Here is a 24,605-nt window from a genome sequence, read left to right as displayed (position 1 = left end):
TATATATATATACATTTATATATATATATATATATATATATATATATATATATATATATATATATATATATATATATATGTATATATATATATATATATATATTTAAACAACTTTAAAAAGTATTCTACACAATAGAGTGCTCAATGTTCTTAAAAGAACAGAGCAATTATATATTAGTAGAAAATCACTTAACTAAATTTTTTTTCCATTTGACACTGTGTTTCATCAACAAAGATTCATCAGAAAATCTGATTCATCTGATTCAAAGATTCATCAGATTTTCTGATGAATCTTTGTTGATGAAACACAGTGTCAAATGGAAAAAAATTTAGTTAAGTGATTTTCTACTAATATATATATATATATATATATATATATATATATATATATATATATATATATATATATATATATATATATATATATATATATATATATATATATATATATACATATATATATATATATATATATATATATATATATATATATATATATATATATATATATATATATATATATTTATATATATATATATATATATATCAATTTTTTTTCATTTTACACTGTTTCATCAATAGACTCATAAGAAAATCTTTTTCTTTATTATTTTTATCTCATGTTTATTAAACCTTGATTTTATCAATATAATTTGTTTTAAAATTTTTAGTTGAAACATTTTTTAATTTGATAAAAACAATTAACTAAAAAAGTTTTAAGAAGAGTTTTTTAATTAATGTCGATTTTACAATACTATATGTATAATATTTAAACTATTTTTTTAATTATAGTATTTTTGTTCTCAAGAAATTTTTCTTAAAAAAATATTACATCAATTTCACTCTTTAAACTCTTTAAAAAAAGTTTTTATTTTGAAAAGAAAGAAATGTTCTTAAGATGCCAATTAATAAATGTTGTTCAAACATTTTTATCTAAATTCTTTTTTTTTTTTTAATGATTTTTTTCTACAATTATCATAACTAAGTAAATAAATAAAATATTTATAAATAAATAAAATAATAAATAAAATATTATAATATAATAATAATATAATAAAAAATAAATAAAATATTAAAATAAATAATAAAGTAAATAAATAAAAGTTTTCATAATTTTGAAAAAATATTTTGTCTTTTAAATTCATTTTTTATAACAACTTTAATTGTTGTAATGCTGACCGAAACTTGTACTTTTTATTACACAAATAATAACAGAAAGCAATTTCATTGTCTTTAGAGATAAAATAAAGTCACTATCACAATTAATAATTTTTTCAATAGTTATTTTACTCCTGTTAGATTTATAAGATCTTTCTATTACAAAACATCAATCCCAATTATTTTTACTAATTCTAATTTTAATGTCCATTAATAGTCTTTCGTTTTCTATCTGTTCCACAATTTTCTAAAGGTTGACAGTATCTGATTTAACTAAGACATAAAAGTCACTTGGTTATTTTCTTCTATAACCAAGTACTAACATCTATAAATGAACTAAAGGTCTGGTCAATTGTATTCTACCTGTACTAATTGATTTTTAAAACCCTCTTTCGAAAATTTTTAACAATAATTTATAGTTAGTGTTAAACTATTATAATAGCTAATAAATAAATTATAAAACTAAAGTTAATAAAAATTATAAATCATAAATTATAAAAAGTTAATTAAATAGTTACCATGAATCTTTATAAAAACATCAATCCCAATTATTTTTACTAATTCTAATTTTAATGTCCATTAATAGTCTTTCGTTTTCTATCTGTTCCACAATTTTCTAAAGGTTGACAGTATCTGATTTAATTAAGACATAAAAGTCACTTGGTTATTTTCTTCATCTTTTTACAGAAAAGACAATACTGATAATGGATCTGTGTGAAGAATAGTGTCTCCTTTTTTTTGGATCTGTGTGAGGAATAGTGCCCTTTTTGCCTTCAACCAAACAGGTTGAGGGCAAAAAGGACATCTGTTAATGTAATAGTAATATATGCTAGAATAATTTTAAATATTTATAAATGTTATTATAAGATAATAATTTTTGATTAAATTAACATGTTTATGATGACCAACTTGATTGATATTTTTTATAAATATTTTTATATTATATAAATTAAATTATTAATTTTATATATTTTAAATTGATATTTTCAATTATAAAAGGTTTTTCATCATTTAGAGACCATATAAATGCACTATTAATGGCTGTGATAAAGCTTTTCGTACTAATTGTCACTTGAAACGACACATTGAAACACATAGTACTACTAAAACCTATAAGTGAGTTTTTAAAAAATATTGATAATACTTTTTTAGGTTTTTGAAATAACCAATAATTAAAAATAATTCTTGATAGATGTGATTATGATGGCTGCACAGTTGCCTGTATGACTCAATGGAATTTGAAAAGACATATCAAAAGAACTCATTTAGATAGTTTCAAGGTATGATGTTTGTCAGTTATAAAAAGATAAAAGTCAAACTGATGTACTTAAGTATACCAGTGTTTCACATTAAATGTGTGTTTAATTTATATTTTTGTTTTGTTTTGAAAACTTGTCCACAGCTCTTTGCATGTTTTTGACAAATTAGGTGTTTTAAAAGTGCGATGCTTAAACCAAAATGGTAAAAACAATCCATAACCTGAATAAAGAAAATAAATCTTAACAATTAGTAAAACAAAAAAAAGTTGAACTTGTAAAAATAAAACTTGAAAAATAACATAAATGTTTTTTTTTAATTAAAAGTATTTCACTTAATAGACTTTTGAAAAGATCGAAGTTATTAAAGTTATTTAATCTAAACCTTATTACTTTGAAACTTCTATATTTAAAAACTTCAAAACTTTGTAAAACATCAAAAAAAAAAGATCAGTTAAATGGATATGAAATTATTATATTTAAACCCTTTCTAGCACATATTTCTACTATGGATTTATTGTTTATACGCTCATAAAAAGAATGACTCTGTTAAGTAGAATGCTTTTGAGTTAAAACTATATTTTTATGGTTTTATTTCTTCAGGTTTTTAGTTTTACATCTTTTTTCTTTCGTTAAGATTTTGTATCTTGTTGAAATTTACGATGTGTTTTTTTTAATTTTCTCTTCAATTTAGTTTGGCTTTTTCAGCCCATTTCTAAAATAAACTATTTATCAAACATGCAAAGATGCCATGGCTATGTTGTCAAAGCAAAACATTATATGCATAGTCAGGCAATGCATGTGACAGCACTTGTCTCTTGTGAAAATAATTGTTTAGTTTGTAAAAAAGTTATTTTTTTTCAGTGTAAAAATTGTGATAAAGAATTTAAGAAAAACAAACTCTACAAAGAACACATGCTATTAGAACACGAAGCAAAGCGCTTTTGGTTTGTTATGCTTTTGAATTTTTTTATTATTACCAAAATATTTTTATAATTTTTAATTTTTTATAAATTATTAAATTATTTTTAATTCAAATTTTATATTTAAATTTATATTTCAGTAGGGTAAGTGAAGATCACAATTATTAAATTTATTTTGGTAGCAATAATGCACTACTTTTTTTAGACGTTTTCATTAAAACTTATTTTTACTTTTCCAGTAGGTTGACATGAGATAGTAACTGTTAAAAGATAAATAAAATTTTTTAAATTTTTTTTCAAGCTTTCAAAAATTAAGCATATTTCATTAAAATATATTTTTTGAGCAGCAAATTTTAATGAAATATAAAATCTAATAAGTTAGGATCTAATATGAAATTATGATAACTTAAGGTAAGTCGTTAATTAAAAAAAAATAATTTCAAGGCATAATATACCATTAGATATCTTAAATAGTTGTTAATTTTTAAAAAATAATTTCAAAGCATAAATATATTATTGGATATCTTCTATCTTATTAATGGTTGTAATCAATAACAATAGCTCCTAATTGTTTACCATGGTGGAAGTTTTTCTTGAAACTAGTGTCTTGTTTAAGTTTAAGCTTCAGAGTTTTTGATCATCAAGTAGGATCTTCTACTTATAAATTGAATATATCTATATATAAGTAGAAGATCTATGTACAAGTGAAACATGAACTGGGTATTATATTTAGATGATACATAAGTTTCATCAAGGAACAGCTTTCCACAAATAAATCTAACAAAGACAAAGCTAATATTAGCTTACTAAAAATAATAGTACTAACATCTATAAATGAACTAAAGGTCTGGTCAATTGTATTCTATCTGTACTAATTGATTTTTAAAACCCTCTTTCGAAAATTTTTAACAATAATTTATAGTTAGTGTTAAACTATTATAATAGCTAATAAATAAATTATAAAACTAAAGTTAATAAAAATTATAAATCATAAATTATAAAAAGTTAATTAAATAGTTACCATGAATCTTTCTAAAATTATTTTAGAACTAACCCTTTTTATTAGTTTGTATATATGTATTAGTATGATAGACAGAAGTAATAAAGACCTTTTTATTAGTTTCTATATATGTATTAGTATGATAAACAGAAGTAATAACAGACCTTTTTATTAGTTTGTATATATGTATTAGTATGATAGACAGAAGTAATAACAGACTTTTTTATTAGTTTGTATATATGTATTAGTATGATAGACAGAAGTAATAAAGACCTTTTTATTAGTTTGTATATATGTATTAGTATGATAAACAGAAGTAATAACAGACCTTTTTATTAGTTTGTATATATGTATTAGTATGATAGACAGAAGTAATAACAGACTTTTTTATTAGTTTGTATATATGTATTAGTATGATAGACAGAAGTAATAACAGAGCTTTTTAAACAGGTTAAGGGAAAAAATTGTTAGTATAGTCAGGGATTTTCTTTTTTTGGATATTTCCAAAATTCTGGATATGTCTTCAACAAATTTTTTTTCGGATATTCAACAAATTTTTTGCAAACACAAGTTAAAAATATAGTTTTTTCATCAAAAAATTAAAACAGTAAAGGTATCATTTATCAATTGCTATATTTAATATATACTTAACGCTATAATTAGTTAGGTTAGGCATTATTTGTAGGTGTGTACAACTATTTTTTTCTTATTTCAATGCCTAGATTGATTATTAATTATTTTGACTATTTCACCTTAAAATCTAGTTAATTTATTTTAATAACTTTTTTTGTATAAATTATATTGATTAATAAATTCTATTTAAATAAGTATTGTAATACTTTATATTTATATAAAAGAAAGCCTGCTAAAACCTAAACCCTCAGTCCATGTATGTACATTCCACTGTGCCTGCCCCTAGTCAGTCGATGTATGTGCACTCCACTGTGACTTTGACTATAACAGTCGATTTATGCACATATTCTATGAAACCTAAAAGAAAAAAAAAAGATAAACAACAATAATAGTTAAAAAGCATAAATCTTCTTCGAAAAAAAAAATTCTCAATGGAGGATTTGAACGCGCAATCTTGCCAACCGGATCTCATAAATTTATTACTTAACAGCACTACACCACTATTTAGTAATTTGAAAAATTAAAATATTTAACATTTTTCTTGTGCAAATAATGTCAATATTATGCACACATTAAATATAACAATTAGTTCGTACAAATAATACATTTCTTTTCAAACAAATGGGATATTCTTAGTTACACTAAATGCATTTTTATTTACTGGTTTTTCTGGATGTTTCTTAAAAATATTTTCTAGATATTTTGAGGAAAAACTTTCCAGATTTTAAAAATATAACCGGGATAATCCTTGTATAGTGTTTGAACTAAATTTTTACTAGGAAAGGTTTTGGAACAAGATAAAATGACATTTTAAAGACCTTTTTAAGAAGCACTAATCATCCTCATTAAATTATAAATATAAAATTGCTTATAATTTTAACACATACTACTATAATATACTATATATATTTATACTGTATTTTGGGTTCAGAACATGTTAGTACATACATGCATACATACATGCATACATACATACATACATGCATGCATGCATGTATGTATGTATGTATGTATACATGTATATATATATATATATATATATATATATATATATATATATATATATATATATATATATATATATATATATATATATATATATTGGTATAAATAATATAAAACAAAAAAATAAAAGGAGGAAAACAAAGAAGTTTAAAATGCAGCAATTTTTACATTTTTTGATATAAGTTCTTGTTTCATACTTTTTATTTTTAGCTGTCAGTTTCCAGGTTGTGGTCAAGTATTTACTGAAGGCATTAAATTAAAACATCACACAAAAATGCATGCAAATAAAGGTAAAATTATAGGCAATATATAACTATTATTATTAGTATAGTTCAGATATTAAAAATAGGTTGTCCTTCTAGGCAAAAGCTTTAGGGGTAAGCAGAAAATTTATGCTGACTAGCCTTAGGCTTTTTGATCTAATGGGATGGTGTAAACCTGTGTTACATTTTCTCATACCTGAATGATGAATGCTGTATTTTCTTGACTCTGTTTATAAGTTTTTCCTTGTATTTTTTTAGTAATGGCTATGTAAGTCTTTCAGTTATCTCCCAATAATGGTACAGCTTTAAAACCCAGTTTAATTTGAAATTTTTTTCTAGATATTTTATCTAGTATTGTTTTGAAAATCTATTTGTGTATTGTTAAATAAATAAGTTTTCAAACCCATTGAATTTTAGAGAATTGATCAAATGATGTATAAAATTGAATGCATAAAAATAATCAGATGTTAACAAAATATGTCATTATTTTTGTGTACAACGAGTAAATTAAATAAAGTTAAAGTGATAAAATTCCAAAGTAGCTAATAAAAATAAATTTTTAATAAAGTTTTAAGAATAGCTAATATAAACATTTTTAAAGATTTTTTAGTCATAATGTTTTAAGTTAAGATGTTATAATGATTTTATGATTTTAATGTTATAATCAAAATAGTAAAAGATATTTGTCTTTCTATCAATAAGGTCTTGTAGTTGGTTTGAAAACCAGATCAAAAAAGAAATTGGAATTTCTTTAACCATCATATTTTTAATCATTAAGAAACATGACCTGATTGGAACCATTGCTAGTAAGTAAAGGTGGGAGAAGATAAAAATGCTAGATTACCAGTGTGATTGGTTGCAGTATAATCATTAATGAGAAAAAAATCTATTTTAACAGCAAAACGAGCATTAAAAGTTCAAGTAGATCACAACATCACAGTGACACCTTAACATCACAGTGACAACTCAACATCACTGTAACACCTCAACATCACAGTAACACCTTAAACAATAAGAAGTTGTATTAAAAAACAAGGTTTTAGATGTAGAGAAGTTCAAAAAAAACCTATTTTAACTGCAAAATAAAAATAACATAGGTTGGAGTTTGTAAAAAAGTATGAAAAAATACTGATATTGTATTAGAAAAAATTTTTGTGGTCGGATGAGTCAATCTGTAACCTCAGGTTGATGGAGTCCTGTAATTGTGGCAAATGAGTCGGAAAGTAGTGGAAAAGTTTGTTTTAATTGATGACTTAATGCGTGTTCAGATGTATTGTGAAATTCTCAAAGAAAACTTGGGACCATCTACTATAAAAATGAGAATGGAAAACAATTTTATATTCCTAAGAAAACAATGCTATACTTTGATACAAATAGCTTTAATGTTTTGGAATGACCATTTTAAAATCTGGACATGAATTTTATAAAATATTTATAGTATATTTTAAGGAGAAAAATTTGTGACCAAACATTTAGATGAAAGAAGTTACAATGAATGTTTGGGATACTATAGCAACAAAAGATGATCAGAATTTGGTAAACTCAATGCTAAATCATCTAGCTGAGACCATCAAGGCAAAAGGGGAGACCCCTACTCAAACTAGTTTTTAATGAATTTTATATATTTGACATTATTTTTAAACTGTATGATTTTTTTATTTGGCTGTAGTTTTTTTTATTAAGTTAGCAATTTTCAGTTTTACACTTAAAAACCTTTTTTAAAATTGTACATATAAAAACTTTTTTTTAAATTGTACACATAAAAACCTTTTTCAAAATTATACACATAAAAACCTTTTTTTAAATTGTACACTTGAAAACCTTTTTTAAAATTGTACATTTTTTACTGAAATTTTGATGATATTTTGCATATTCTAGATTTTTGTTAAAATTGTTTTAATACAAAATTTTGGTCATAAACATAAAAGATGTGGGTTTTTTTTTTTAAAGTGAATAATTTTTTTTCTTTTTTTTTTATATTGCATTTAATATAGTATATAATATAATAAAGTACTTTTTAAAAATATTTTTTAAAACTTTTATTATTTAAATGTCGTTTATGATAATATAAATACTATATGCTTTTATTTTGTATCTGATAGTATTACATTAAGCTTGTTTTTTTTCTTGAAGAGACTTTGTGTTTTAAAGTTATTTATTTGATTGTTATTGATTGAAGAATTAATTGAAGATTTGATTTCTATAGGAGTATTGTGAAATATATATTAATGTTTAATGTTCATATTTCGACAGACTAATAGATGGTTTGTGCATCATTGTCTCTCATGGTTTGTGTTTCAGAGTTATTGGATTTTAGTTATAATATCAATCTGCATTAATTTTTAGAATATTCATGTGTTGTAAAAGATTGCTCAATGAAGTTCAATTTATGGTCTGAATGCAGGCAACATATGGCAGTATGCAAAAATAATGGTATGTAGAAAGAAAAAAAATACAATATATCTTTATATAAGTGTAATAAAAATATATACTTTTACAATGAGTCTGGAAATTTATTTTTTTGATTAAATAAAGAAAGTCTGCTCTCACCTGTGAAATTTGTATTTACAATAAAGTGATACTAGGTAGAGTTGTTAGTTCTTGGCCTTGGTCTTGGACTTGGCCTTCTCTTAAGGCCAAAAATTAAGGCCTTGGTTTTGATCTTGGCTGTGAAACTGTTGACCTTGTCTTTGGTCTTGAACTTTTTTACCTTGGCCTTAAACGTTTTGGCCTTGGCCTTCCACCTTTTCTTAATAATTCCAGAACTTTCTTTTGTGTTTGCATTTTTAAAATTATATTGCAGTTATTTTTGTTTACTTAAAAGTATTAGAACTTAATTTTATGTTCTATGTCACTGTTAAAATTGCAATTTTTGACTTGTCACTTTAAAACAACGATCAATGACATGACTGATTAATGGGAATTTAATAAATCCATTTAGTAAGCCACACGATTTGTTTTAATGTTTTTTATTAGTTAAAACATTTCAAAATTTAAAAGCGATTTAAACAATTAAATTTTTCTTAAAATTAAAAACAGAATTTTTGAATTAAAATAGTTTTTGATTATATTTAAAATGTTTTTTAAAAATATTATATTTAAATTATAATTTATTATTAAGTTTTTTTATTTATTTATACTGTTTTTATTCAACTTACCTAAATCTGTTTAAAAAAGTTGTTAGTAAATGTATTTTTTATAGGTTTTTTTTTATAATTTTATTTATAAAATCCAACTTTGAATGAATAAGCAATAGTTTAGTTATCCTTCTTTGAGAAGGTCAGCTTTTGGTCAGCTTTGACATCTACTAAAAATAGTGTTACGCCTCAGATTTGAAAGCTTTTTACCAAAAAAAAAAAAGCCTTTTTGCAAATTATAAAAAAATTATGTTTTACAAATAAAATAGTTTTGACTATCTTGAACTAATAAATCACAAGAATTTAATCAAAAAGTGTTTTCCTTAAAAAAATGTACATAATGAAGCTATATTCTAAAATTAGAAATATATATTTGACGAGTATTTCTGTGTCCTGCAACGTCAGCTCCTGCCTAGCGTATCTTTTGTCAGAGTGGATTTATAATGCGCCTTCATAGAGCTTGTATGTCTGATTCCTTGCTTGAAACTTTGATGTTTCTAAAATTTTAGCTACACCTGACCCAAATGTGAGAGCAACAAGTTGATAAAAATTTTTTTTTACTATTCTCAACCAAGTTTATATTCATCGAGAAATTTTAAAACTCACACAATAGTCTCTTAGCGTTCAACAATTATGGCCTTATGAAATTTGCAACCCCCTCAAATTGATGGGGGTTCAAACTTTTAATGGTAATAGTTTTTAAACCCTTAAAGGTTATTGTGTAAATTTTAAAATTTAACAATGAATATAGATTTAATTAGGAATTGTCGACATATTGCTCTCACATTTGGGGCAGGTATAAAATTTTAAGGCTTTTTAGTTCCTAGGCTCCAATCATCGCAATTTTTTGCAAAGCATCTTTATTTGATATATATATATATATATATATATATATATATATATATATATATATATATATATATATATATATATATATATATATATATATATATATATATATATATATATATATATATATATATATATATATGAAGACCACACGGGTAAAACCACAGATGTCACATTTTTCTCATTTTGAGAAAAATGAAATTTAGTGTTTAGTGACATTCGATATCTGCTTATTAATAATATATTTAATTAAAAATATATTTTTATGACTATTTAGTCCTAACACAATATATAAATGCAATTTTTGTGCTGAATACAAAAATTATTTATTCACAGTGTTCTTTTGAAAACAAGTCACTCATTTTGGACATTGCTGTGGTTTTACCGTTGTAAAATCATCAACTCATAAACCACGTTAGCTTGTAACCTTTTAGAGCACTTATTTTTTTAAAGGTTGATAATAACACATTGTAATATACAACCACAACGTACTAAGTGTGTGATGGGGTAATAAAGCTGCCCCCCCCCCTCTTATTTACATTAAATAAATTCAAATAAAAAAATATTTAAAAGTTTTTCTTTTAACTTTATACAAAATATCATTGCAACCTTTTCTCTTCCCCAACCTCATCTATTTATCATAAATGATTTCATGATGTCTTTGTACCATCACATTGCATCAAGTTTGTATAAGCCATACGAAAACCAATTGTGAACACACCGTTAATAAAAATGTGTTTTTTTAATTTCAAAGACAAATAAAATAAATTTTTCAAAAATAAGAAAAAAGAATATCAAATGTCTTATTTTGCCCAGTTGGAAAATGTTTAATGAGTTTTGAAATTTTTAACAAAAAAGAGACAACAGAGCTATGTATGCTTGTTTCAGTTTATCAGCCACTTTGATCTTTGATCTAAACATAAGGATCATAACACACATAAAATTAAATATTTCCAATTTTCCATATAATTCAATTTTAACTAGCCTTTAATCTTTTAATTTCTTTAAGTGAACATGTCTTAAATGAACAAACAACCAAGAAGTTTGGCTTTGAAACTCTGCAAATTTCAGAAATTTTTCTTGTATCATGTTTGTATATAATATTGAATTATTATAGTTTTTTGTGAGATCGTATAGTGTTTCTGACAGACACTTTTGATTTGCAATGGCCATGTTTCTATCACATTCTGTAGGTGTCATGTCTATACAGAATGTAACAGAGTTCTAATTAGTAGTGAAATAGTAATGCTGTCAAGTTTTTCAGTTTTATGAACTAGATAATAAAATCGATCTAAAAATTTTTATTTTATACTTTGCCTAGCACATAAATTGCAAATTAGCTTGATATCTTTTATATTTGAGATAATTAATAATTTAAAATCATGCTGCATAGAACATGCATCATCAGACCAATAGTCCAATAGTCAAAATCAGTAACCAAATTATAGCAATAGTACAGTTTAAATGACTTAAATGTTATGATTCAATACTTTGTCGGATGTCCCTTATTATCAAGCACAGCTTGTATTCTTCTTGGGATTCTATGTACTAATGTTTTACAAAACTCTAGAGTGATTTTATTAGTTTACACTTCTTTAACTTTTTGAAGATGTTCTTCAGATTTTGGCTGATGTGATGCAACTTTCTGCTTGATTATATTCCAATAATTTAATTATATCATCAGTAAACCACTTCTTAACTGTTTTAGCTGTATGACAAGGTGCTGAATCTTGCTGGAAAATTCTGGTTTTAGTAATTTCCGTGTGCAGTTTCACTTTATCTTTCGATACACTTAGATACTTTTGTGCATTGACTTTTTCACCTTTTTTAAAGATGTGCGACCCGCATTGGTCTTGCGCTGTGATTGCTCCCCATACCATGACTAAAGGAGGATGTTTTACTGTTTTTATGGTATACTTTGGATTCAGGCGTTCTCCCACAGGTCTTCTAACATAATTATAGCCCGTGCTTCTAACCTGTTGAAACGTACTTTTGTCTGTAAACATTACGCGTTCCCACCATTCCGGTGTCTTGTCTTTTAAACTCTTACAAAATTTAATCCTAGCTTGAAATTGAGATGAAGTTAATAAAGATTTTTTAGCTGGTCTTCTTGCAACTAGACCAAAGTCATAATACAACCTTCTTCTAATTGTTCTCGAACTAATAGTAAGTCCCCTTTCAATAGCAAGTTGTGATAACCTTGCAGATGTTGTGTGGGGCTCACTATTAACAACATTCTTTAAAAAGTGGTCTTCTCGTGATGTACTTACACATTTTCTACCATAATTTTTGCGATTTGAATAGTCTTGAACACAAGTAAAGCATTTTGCACGAGACATCTTGATATTTTTAATTGTTTTGCTATACTACTTTGAGAATAGCCCTCCGAAAATAGTGCATTTATTTTACCTTTAACAAAGTTATTAATATCACGCTTATTACCCATAATATCACAACTATGGCAACCTGACGGTGTAAAATAAATCAAAACATCTTCAAAAATTAAAATATAATAAAAAAGTTATTTGTATTCAAGGTAATAATGCCATAAATAAAAAATAAGTTTAAAAAGTTTAAAAAACGTAGCCTGCCTTAATTTTTTGGCCACTACTGTATATATATATATATATATACTGTATATATATATATATATACTGTATATATATATATATATATATATATACTGTATATATATATATATATATACTGTATATATATATATATATATATATATATATATATATATATATATATATTTATTTATTTATTTATATATATATATATATATTAATATATATATATATATATATATACATATAAATATATATATACATATAAATATATATATATATATATATATATATATATATATATATATATATATATATATATATATATATATATATATATATATATATAAGGTAATAATGCCATAAATAAAAAATAAGTTTAAAAAATTTAAAAAACGTAGCCTGCCTTAATTTTTTGGCCACTACTGTATATATATATATATATATATATATATATATATATATATATATATATATATATATATATATATATATATATATATATATATAGTTTTTTTTTAAATGTTTTTCTGTGAACGTAATGTTGTTTACTTTATCCGACGTAATTTTCTTAAGGATAAAAGTTAGTCATATGACTTACGCTTTTATTATTATTGGTTTAGTTATAAATAATTTGGACAACTGTGTTTTTTACGCAGTAAACATTGGACATCAGTGGTTGTTTCAAAGTTGCCCTTTTTTTTAAATGACCGTAGAACCTTAAAACAACCTATAGAATATAGGTTGTTTTAAGAATAGAACCTTAAACTAAAATAGCTTAGTACTAAAATATCATAAAAATATATAAAACTTGAAATTTTCAAAAAGTGGACATCTGTGGTTTTACCCGTATGGTCTTCATATATATAAACATATACATTTTTGGAGTTTGCTCTATGTCTGGAAGTTAGGTATCTCAAACATCAAAAAAAGCTTCTTCTTTTTAAGGTGGTTTTAAAAGCAATATTTTAAATGTAAGTCTGCTCCTTGTAAAGTACATTGTTTTGGCTTTTTCATATTGCCATATTTAAGTATGAAAATGGTATTGTGGGAACAACGCAATTAGACCAGAACAACACAATTAAGAACCATAACTAATAAATATTTTACAATATTACAAATATTACAACAGTTGTTGCTTTATAAGTGAGAGAGATCGATCTAACTTATAGTTCCAATTTAGGATTATTTAAAGGGTTTTGTTATATATTATCATAACTGTGCTTACAGCAACCAATAATTTATGTTTGTAATAAATAAAATACACATAAACTATTATTTCATTTACCATTAGCAAGCCATATAATTTAAAATTTTATTTTTTACCCAGTGGACCTGTGGAATTGATCAAATGTCAAAAAGAAATTAGTTTCCAAAAAAATATAAAAATAGAATCAAATCAATAGTTTATCATTGCCCTTACAAAAAGTATACCTGCTCATGTTATAGAGCTGTTCCATACAAAAACCTGTTTAGCTATAAGTGGTTCACTTGGCCTTAATAAGATAAATATGTAAAATCTTATTTTATATATTTGTTATTCAAAATCTTTATCTTTTTTATATGATTTTAATATTTTTTACAGAGAAGCAATGTGATATATGCGGAAAAATACTTTCTAAAAGTTCAAATGTAAGTTTTAGTATTTTTTTAGAAAATATTTTTTATAGGGAAAAGAAGTTTTTGTTTATAATTATTTAAGTCGTCAAACATTCATATAGTTTTTTAATATATACATGAACCATTTTCCTCATAATAAAAGTCTCTCATACAGTTTTTTTCCTCATAAAAAAAGTGTTTTGTATATACAGTTTTATGCATTTATCTATATCTATAACAATTTTTGGATATCATCATTTTGAATATTGTATTTTTGAAATAAAAATAATTTTTTTTTTTTAATACATGCTACAACGCAAAAACTGTCCTAAGCATAAAATATGGTTTTACATTAAATATATTGCAAACTATTAAACAGTGGTTTTTTATTTCTTATTTTGTTAGGACACATTCATTTAACTGAAAGTTTTTTTTTTGAATATTGTTAAAGTTTGTTTTTAAATTTGTTATTTAGCTGTTTATTTTAGCTGCTAGCTAAAATAAACAGCTAAATAACATGAAACTATTAGCACCAGAAAATTTAAATTTTATATTTTATTTATTTAGCTAAAAGCTCATAAAAAAATTCATTCAGAAAGTAGAGAAGTATTTCAGTGCACATATACAGGTTGTGGTAGATTTTATACTAAGGTAAACTTATTATTTCATGCAATATGAAAATCTTCAAAATTAAAAATTACTAAATATCAGATGTAAACATTCATACAATTGAAAGAGCATTTTCTTAAAGTATTTTTTTTTTTACCATACTGAATTGAAAGTGTTCATACTTTGCTAAGTGTACTTACAACAGCAGTCACCAAAATAAATATGTGATGCCATTTTGACTTTTTTTTTTATTCAAAATGGTATAATAAAACAGAAAAACTTGATTATTAGTAATTAATTTAAGTTACAACTACTTTACAATGTTAACTATGATATTTCCTTATTGTTTTTATATTTTTTATTATTATTTTATGTTATTTGTTCCTTATATTTTTTAAACATGATATTTCCTTATTGTTTTAAATAATAAGGTTGATTGTTAATTAAGTAAAATTTTTATTAGTTTATCAATAAAGCATTACAGTATTGGTGTAGTGGTAGAGCGCTCGCCTCACCACATCCTTGGTTTTTACTGCACTTAATTTGTTTCTATGCGCAGCGACCTTGTTCTTCAAAGTTCATGCTTTGGAGTTATAATCTATTAAACCTTAACAGTTTAAATTGAAAAATTCAAGCAAAAAAAAAATGATATCAATGTTAATTCGAAAAATTACTGTATCGTTGTTTTAAAGATCTTTTATTGAAGGTCAACTGAAAAATCACTTGTGTAATTTTCAAAAGCTATTATAGTTGTAATAAAATTTCTTTTATTAACAAGAATATCTGAAGTCTTAAATTAACTATTGAATGTTTGAGTTTATAATGGCAACTTATGTGGTTAAAAAAAAAAACTTCTTTAAAACTATATTTGTTTTTCAGAAAAATAAAAGTATTCATTAAGTGTTAAACAGACCCAATATTTTTTTGTATTGCTTATGAACAAAGCTTTTAAAAGAATAAAAGTAGTGGCTGACTAATAAAAATTTTCTTTTAACTTTATTTAGTGAAAAACTTAATTTCAAATTTCAAATAATTAAAAAAGCAATTAAAACAAATGCAAAACATGTAGATAAAATAAATTTCCATTCACCCATCATTGAGTTTGTTTAAATGTGTTGTTTTAAGGTAACTTATCTAACAGAGCCTTATGTTTTTTGTCCAAGAGGATAATAACATTTTTTTGTTTAATTTTATGCTATAAAACCCGTAAATTTTTATTTATTGTGTGAGAATTACTTGGTGTCTTTTGTTTTTGTACTGAAATAATATTTTGAAACCCAACACCAACTTCTGTGAATCTGTGAAATCCTGTGAATGTTATTATCATACATATTTTTAAGCTAATAATTACAATGTTGCATTAATAGTTTAAAAAAGACAAAATATGCAAAATAAATCAGCCTAAAAAACATTTATCCCGCTTAGCCACACTGAATTAAAATATCAATTGATTATTGTAACTTATGAACCACATGATATAATAAAAAAGTTGTTGAATCAAAGTTAATTTTAAAGAAACGCTAATACTTTTTTAAAAATAAACAGAAAAAACAAAATTTTAAACATCAACAATAAACCTATGCTCACCTCTAGTATTTTGTTAGATGTAGTGTTTTTCCTAAAGCATTTCCAAAATGTCCTGTCTAGTGTTTTAAGGTACTGTTTGCAAGAAGTAACTTCTTTCAACTACTCCAGGTCAGTTCAGGTTCAAGATCCAGTACTACCTGCCACAAGGCCTGCTACCTTGTAGAATGTGCTTTTTTAAGCAAAGGCTAGAAGAAATAATATCTGACTTAAAAATGCCCTGTCTTGGGGATCTTTATTAAGTAAAGGCTAGAGATCATCTTAGGCAGATCTTAACTGCAATCAGCTACTGTCTTGTAGAAGGTCTCCCAGGCTAAGACTTAGGGGTAAGCAGAATAGTTTATATAGGGGTAAGAAGATAGGGGTATAATAGGGGTAAGAAGACTAAGGGGTAAGCAGAATAGTTTTGCTAACCAGCCTCAAACCCCTTCTTTATCAATTAGGCTGGCATATATGTAAATCTGTCTTTCATTGTTTCCTGCCTAGGATGACGAATGCTGGATCTTCTTGACTTTTCTCATAGGTTTCTGCATTTGTCTCCTTGATAGTGGCTATATCACTCTTCCTGTTATCTTCTAATGAGGTTACAGCTCTAAAACTCAGTTTAATGGTTCTGAGATCGGCTGTTAGTAATGTTTCCCCAACTTTGTGGTAATTTACAGAGAAGCTGATTCCATCAACAACTGCAAAAATAAATTTACTGTAAAATAATAATATAAAGGTAAAAATGATCCCATGTTGCGCATGATGATAATGGTATCTATGTTAATGCTTATGATGGACATTGTCAAGACCACACAAGGAAATACTCATGACCAAGTTGTCTAAAAAAAAAATACTCATGCCCATGCTTGAGTATTTTATTTTAAACAACTTGGTCATAGCCGTTAGCAAGTTTTATCATACTAGGTGTTATGGAAAAAACTAATTTTCAAAAACAAAGAAAGCAAAACTAACAAAATAGGAAATTAAAATAGATTTAAATTTAATAAAAAATTTATTAACTAAAATAATTTGAGTATTGTTTTTATTTTTATTTCTTTAAGATGGTTGTTATTTACAGCATTGAAATTGGATAAGGCAAAGCAAAAAAACAGTCATTAAAAAGAATGATTTTACTATTTTTTTATTTTTTTTTTAAAAAAGGGAAGCGAAAATATAAATTGCTATCTGTTTGTAAAATATATTAGTATAATTTTAATGTAACAAGTATATATTGTCCCTATATGAATACATCTATGTAATGTATGCGTATACTCTTATGTATAACTTTTTTTATTATATAATTACATTTGTTTGTTCATAAGTATGCTCGCGTTTAGCTTATTTGAATTAAGGGTTTATGTACACAAAATGTTGCAATTCAAATCCCACCACTTCACAAATTTCCTTCGATTTTTTACCTGTCCCCTTTCTTTTGGTCTACTATGTTATTGGTGAAATATACATAAACAATTATTAATAATTGTTATTAATAATTGCATAAGAATTACTAATAATAGTAATAATAATTAATTGTTCACCATTAACATAGTCGCCCAAAAGGGAGGGAGCAGATAGAACTAAGCGCACAGAGTCAAATGTATTATACAAATAGTTTTACAAACAGATAGCAATTTATATTTTTGCTTTTCTCTTTTAAAAAAAAACAAATATAGTAAAATCATTCTTTTTAATGTTTTAACTGTTTGTTTTTTTCACTATGTTTTGTCCGATTACATTATTGAAAAAAACAACCACCCTCAAGAGACAAAAATAAAAACAGTACTCAAGTTAATCAAGTTAATAATATATATTTTTTTCTATTTAAATTTATTTAGTTTTGCTTTCTTTGTTTTCGAAAATTTAGTATTTTCTGTAACTCCTATTATAATAACGGCCACTCTATCACTTTTTATTTTTTATTGTTCTCCATTTTCCCAAGACTGCACTCTTTAAGATGTAACTTCTGATCAAATTGACTATGCCTTCTCTCTTTATCCTTCTGTCAATATTGCTCATTACACTGATTGGCTGGGTTCTAATGCTACTGATCCTGCTGGAACTAAAACCTATAACTTCTGCATTTCTCAATCTCTTACTCGGTTAGTTAACTTTGTGACTCATTTTACTGACAACCCTAATCATTTGCCTTCATTCCTTGATTTATATATTTTCTCTGATACTAGCTTGTGTTCAGTTTCTCCCATTTCTTCCTCAAGTAGTTCTGACCATGCAATGATCTCTATAAATCTTTCATCTTATACTTCATTTTCAGACTCACCCTATGATCCTACTACTTATTACTACCCTAAAGCTGACTGGGATTCTTTTTGTGATTTTTTTTGTGATGGCCCTTGAGCTAATACAGGGCTTAAATTAACGGTATCACGAATCGCGTTAAGTTTTTTCACACATTCCCGATTAGTTTTTTCTTTAAAAAAATAATTTAGCAATTGGCTTTTTTTTTTGGTTGTTTGTTTATCTATTTTTCTAATATAGCAATTTTTTTTGGCAATTCTTAAAAGTAATGTTTTTGTCTAAGTTTTTTTATTAAGGTTATTAAAGTACGTCATGCTAAATTTATCTTTTGAACAGATCATTTTACTTTTTTGCGCATGATCATTTTTTGCTCTTTCGCTTGGAGATTTTTACTCAACGTAAAGCCCTTTTGAATTTAAATTACTTTAAATCTCTGCGTGGTAGCCAATAATATTTCAAAAGGTCGTTAAAGCGAAAAATTTAGAAGGGAAAAGATGTTAAAATGAATTCTTCTTTCGTTCCTGGTTTTTATTTTTGTGTTTTTAAAACGTTGCACCAAATTAATTTATTATAAATAACTTAAATTATTATTTTAACAACAATTTTATATTATTCGTTTTACTACTTTAAGTATATTAATTTATATATTAAATTTGTTTCTTTAAAAATTTTCTATAATAGTTAAGCTATGCTAATAGAAACCAGAAACTTTTTTGCTTCAACGTTTTCCACTCTAACGACCCTGGGTGCAGATTCACAACACTTTCATAAGTCCAAAATTTGCGTAAATTTTGCATTTGTAAGTTCAAAGTTACACAAAGTCATATTCACAAACCTTGCGTAACCAAAAATTTACAAAATTCTAAAGTTTTACATAAGTTATTTCTTACGCAAAAAGTCTAAATTATGGGATTCACTACATTTTCCTAAAAATTGCTCAACAAACTTTATCCAAGAAAAGTTATGTCTGCTATTTTCTGACTTAAGTTTGGCGTAACTTTAAATCATCTAATTATATTTAAAAATTACGTTTTTATTATTGTAAAAGGTTTTAAATTTTGTTTGTTATTGCCAATAAAATATAATTTTATATTAATTTTATACTGCTATATGCTAAGTTATTTATTTAAATAATACAACTATGACTTTTTTTTTTAACAATAGCAGCAATAGCAATATATTTACCAAAAATATAGATGTACTACATAAACTTGTGTTATAAAACTTGTTTTCACCTTGACTTTAAGGTTTAAAAAAATATACATACAATCTATATAATGGATGGTTCACTCTCTCCTAGCCTAGCTAAAACAAGAAGACCATAGTATGTATATATCATATAGTTTTATAGTATGCCAATAACTTGTTAAATAAGTTAAATTAATAACTAGTTATTGTCATACATCAATGCTATATGATGTATCCATACTTTATTAATATATGGTTGTATCTATACTATACCATCTATACTATACTATACAAAAATATATACAATATAATTGAAGTATATACTTTAACTTGCATCACTAGCATAAAGAGAGAGAGAGTCTCTGTGAGAGAGAGAGGAAATATGCGGTAGTGGTGTAGTGGTAGAGCACTCGCTTCATTAGCGAGAGGTTCCGAGTTCAATCCCCACCACGTCCCTGGTAGTACCGCGCTCAACTTGTTTCTCCGCGCAGCGGCCTTGTTCGTCAAGGTTCGTGTTTCGGAGTTATAGAGTTGAGAGAGGGTTATGACCACAATTAAGTAGCCTCCTCATCTGTAGTGGCCTTCTGGGCCTTGGGGAGGTGAAATAACAAAAAAAAAAAAAATTTTTCTATACTGCATGTGCCTGATTCACAGAATTAACTTTAATCTATCTATCAAATATTGGAATCATGTTTTTATTCATGCAAAAATGGTTCTACAAATTCTCAATCTGAAATATCACTGAAAAAACTTATAAAAAACATGTGTGCTAATATAGATAGTATTGTATAATATATACAATATTCACAAAATTATGTAATTAATTCTTTAGTTTTTCAAATGTCTATTTTTTTAATTTATGAATGAGAACAAGGCTATTTTAAAATACGATGATGTTAAAATTATCTGGTTATTGAAGTAACAAAGTACTATAACCTAAATATTAAACTTACTTTGAATAAGGATGCTACATTTTTAGATGATTCCAATTATCCAAAGGTACTAACAATATTAAGATTATTTTGAATAATAATGCTTTGTTGTTAATTATTTCAATTATCATGAGATATTATTAATATCTATAGATAATTTAAATTGTTAAAAAAAAGAGCATCATTTTTAAAAGCATTAGGAGCACCTAAATAACTAAATTTATATATATATAAAATCTCGTTGTTGTAATTTGTTATTGCAAAAAGCAGGAGTTCCATAAAAAATTCCTTAATACACCAGTTAGTCCAAATGAAGTGCTTTTCACAATTCAGTAGAATTATTATCTGTTGATGTTGAAAATAGTATTACAATTTTTGAGTTGACAGAGTGTTGTTCACACTGCTTGTAGCTATTGATTGCACTTGTAGCTATTAGATTGTATTTGGTGTCTTGAAAACCTACTACAATACTTGTTTTTGTGATTTAATCAATACTTGCTCTGTCAATGAGTCAAATTTTTCTATACTGCATGTGCCTGATTCACAGAATTAACTTTAATCTATCTATCAAATATTGGAATCATGTTTTTATTCATGCAAAAATGGTTCCACAAATTCTCAATCTGAAATATCACTGAAAAAACTTATAAAAAACATGTGATGATTTTAATTCAAGCTCAACTTTTATTAATTATTTTAATACAACTGAAACATAGAAGTTACAAATGTAGGTTTATATTGAATAGATAGTCTCACAGCAATAATTTATTTTTCATATATGTTATGGAGAAGTTGTTTAACTTTTGTTTATGTTTTTAAAATGTTCCTTATGTTTCTAGCAATTTGAATTTTGTTTATAAATAGTTTTGTTTCAAATAAACTAGAATGTAATCAATAGTATTTCTTGAATTTATTGAAGCAATTTCTTTATTTAATGAAACTGCCATTCCCTATAGCAAATAAAAATTTTGTTAATTCAAGTCAATTATTTGATAAAACATGACCAGTGAAAAGAAAATTTGATAATTATCATGCTGTTTTCTTAACCCTAGGGTATGAGAAGTGAGAATGTTAAAACAAGAAGTTAAGGCAAAATACATTAGTTTAGCACTTCCATTATTTTATAAATGTGAACTTTTATGCTAAACTAAAGTATTTTGTTTTAACTTCCTGAAGCTATGCAAGACAAGTTGCATGATCTGAGCAGAGGTGAACCCAGACCTTTTTAGGTACTGGTATATGCGCCAAAAAAGTGCCTCAAAATATTAATTTCTTATTGTTTTTCTTTTTCTTTTTATATTAAAAATAGAAAAAAAAAGTTCTTTCAAATGCTAGTTTTCTGTGTGTTTTAGCTAGTTTATTTAACCAGCGATGTTTACAAATAAGGTTCACAGCAGGGTTAGGGTTAGGGTTTTATATCTTGCCGCATTAAAAGGGTATCACAAAAATAAACTCTAGGTTCATCACTGCTAAGAAAGAATAAGGAAAAAGCAGAGGCTAAAAATAATGAATTTTTAACTATTCAAATAGTTATAACAAACAATTTAAAACTTATAGTATTAAAATAACTGTAGTATATAATTATTTGAATGGTTAAATAAAACCAATGGTCCTTCACTGATGGCATCATACAGGAAGCTGAATAATTATCTTATATAAGCCCAGGATAATACAATTTATATTAGCCATTAGGATTAAAGTAAATATGCCCCAGTTAGTTCTTATTGAGTGTTTGTAATGTTTATATTTAAAATAATAGATGCGCAGGATTTTGTTAATAATTAATATCTCATTTAAAAAGCCAACCAACTCTTATTTGTGAGACTTTTTTTTCTGTTTTCCTCTTCCTCCTCCTCCCCCCCCTCCTCCTCCTCTTCATACTTTGTATATGTGATATTTTAAACAATCCCTCCCCACCCTCTTTGTGACATGACATATTTAAACAAAAGTTTGTAATTTTTTGCTAAAGGCTTACAATTCTGCTGTGATTAGAATTTAAATTTTAAAAATTTTGTTATGTCACACTGTGGCTAACCATCCCCTCTCCCTTGTGATATTTGGTGACACTTTCAAACACCCCCTCCCCTTTCCCCCACCCCCTCATCTTAGAATGTCACATATTTGAATAGCTCCTATATGCTTTTGCTATATTTTTAAATATAGGAGCAACAACAAAAAAAGTAATTTAAGTCTAAGTAAATGTAAGCCCTGCCTTTAAAAAAAGATGTATTCACTGTTTGATTACTCTTCCCTGTATGTCTTAATAAAAAATGAATTAGTAATACTAACTACTTCCTTTATACAAATAGTTAAAAAATATTTGCGTAAGTTTTTGCCTAAGTTTTGCGTAACTCATGCGCAACCTTAATTTTACGTAAATGCTGCAAAAAAGTTTTGAATACCAAATATTTACGCAAAAAATAATTTGCATAAGTTTTTCTTAACTTTTTCTCAGCTAAGCAAGAGTTACGCAAACGATGTGAATAAGCACCATGAACCTTTTAAAGGTATATTTACTTTGATTTACTGAATGAATAAAGTGCATCACAGTAAATTTACTTATAAACTAAATCAAAACAACCAGTAACTTACAGTAACTCGAATATTAAATTATCAACTATATTAATTTACTTAATATACTCAAAGACTCGCAAAAGTTAGCCATACAATTGTTTCTATTTATATCTTATAAAAATTATTTTAACAAGAAATGTTGAATAGAATATGAAAAACGTGATACCATTTTTATATATTTAAATCTTATGTAAAGCAATATCAAGATTAAACATTTTCTATAAATACTCTATAAGTTCTATATTTTCTATAAGTTGTTTAAAGGAATTTTTTTAAAAAGAAATCTATTTGAAAAAAAGAATTCTTTTGAAAAAAAATTTTAAAATTCTCTCATTCAAATATTTTTGCGATTAAAATTTGAAATTATTTTTAAAAAATTATAATTAAAGTAGGAAAAATTTTTTAAATTTTAACATTCAATAATTATAAATTTAATTGCAGCGGCGTCCGTAATACCCAGTGGCATAGCGTGGGTCATTTCTGAAAGTTAAACGTATATGTAGCTACAGTAACAGTATCAGACTTAGAACATAGTGCAAGTGAAGAAGAAAATTTTATTTAAATTGCAAACATTTTGTATAGTAATTTTTTTTTAACTCGTTTTATCTATTTATTTAATTCGTTTTATTTTAAACACATTTTATGTTATTAATGTTGTAATAAAAACTTAACTTTATAAAACAGCAACACGAACAGCATCACAAAGTTGTTTTATTTTAAACACAAGTACCAAGTTGTTTGTTTTATTTCATCTTTCCAGTTAAATTTTTATTATTGTTTTATTGTTGTTTTACAGCTTTTTACAATTTTAATAACAATTCAATACTCTTTAAAAATAACGCATGTTTTATCTTCAGTATGAACATATTAAATAGTTTTCTACAACTATTTAAAGTGGTTTAAATATTGTAGTATTTGCGTTTTTACTTTTACTTTTTTTAAAAAGTTTTTATAAATTTTAAGTATCATGTTAATTACTAAAAGTAATATCGTTATAGTATTAAGTACTTTACTTGCTCATTACATCATAACTTGCTCATTACATCATAACTTGCTCATTACATCATAACTTGCTCATTACACT

At 25.2% G+C, this 24,605-nt stretch overlaps 1 protein-coding gene across 1 annotated transcript in view; it reads left to right on the top strand.

Moving 5' to 3' along the window:
- LOC101235213 (transcription factor IIIA) overlaps positions 1–24,605 on the top strand; it is a 59,502-nt gene that overhangs the window by 24,831 nt on the left and 10,066 nt on the right. The window contains exons 2-8 of the mRNA XM_065811462.1: positions 2,174–2,274; positions 2,351–2,438; positions 3,279–3,361; positions 6,186–6,265; positions 8,585–8,671; positions 14,380–14,426; positions 14,961–15,044. Of these exons, the coding sequence (XP_065667534.1) occupies positions 2,174–2,274; positions 2,351–2,438; positions 3,279–3,361; positions 6,186–6,265; positions 8,585–8,671; positions 14,380–14,426; positions 14,961–15,044 (570 nt within the window). The remainder of the gene's footprint in view (positions 1–2,173; positions 2,275–2,350; positions 2,439–3,278; positions 3,362–6,185; positions 6,266–8,584; positions 8,672–14,379; positions 14,427–14,960; positions 15,045–24,605) is intronic.

This window comes from Hydra vulgaris, chromosome 12 (genome assembly GCF_038396675.1).
Source record: "Hydra vulgaris chromosome 12, alternate assembly HydraT2T_AEP".
Classification (NCBI taxonomy): domain Eukaryota; kingdom Metazoa; phylum Cnidaria; class Hydrozoa; order Anthoathecata; family Hydridae; genus Hydra; species Hydra vulgaris.
Note: the sequence above shows the minus strand (reverse complement) of the source record. Positions and strands in the feature narration are given on the sequence as shown.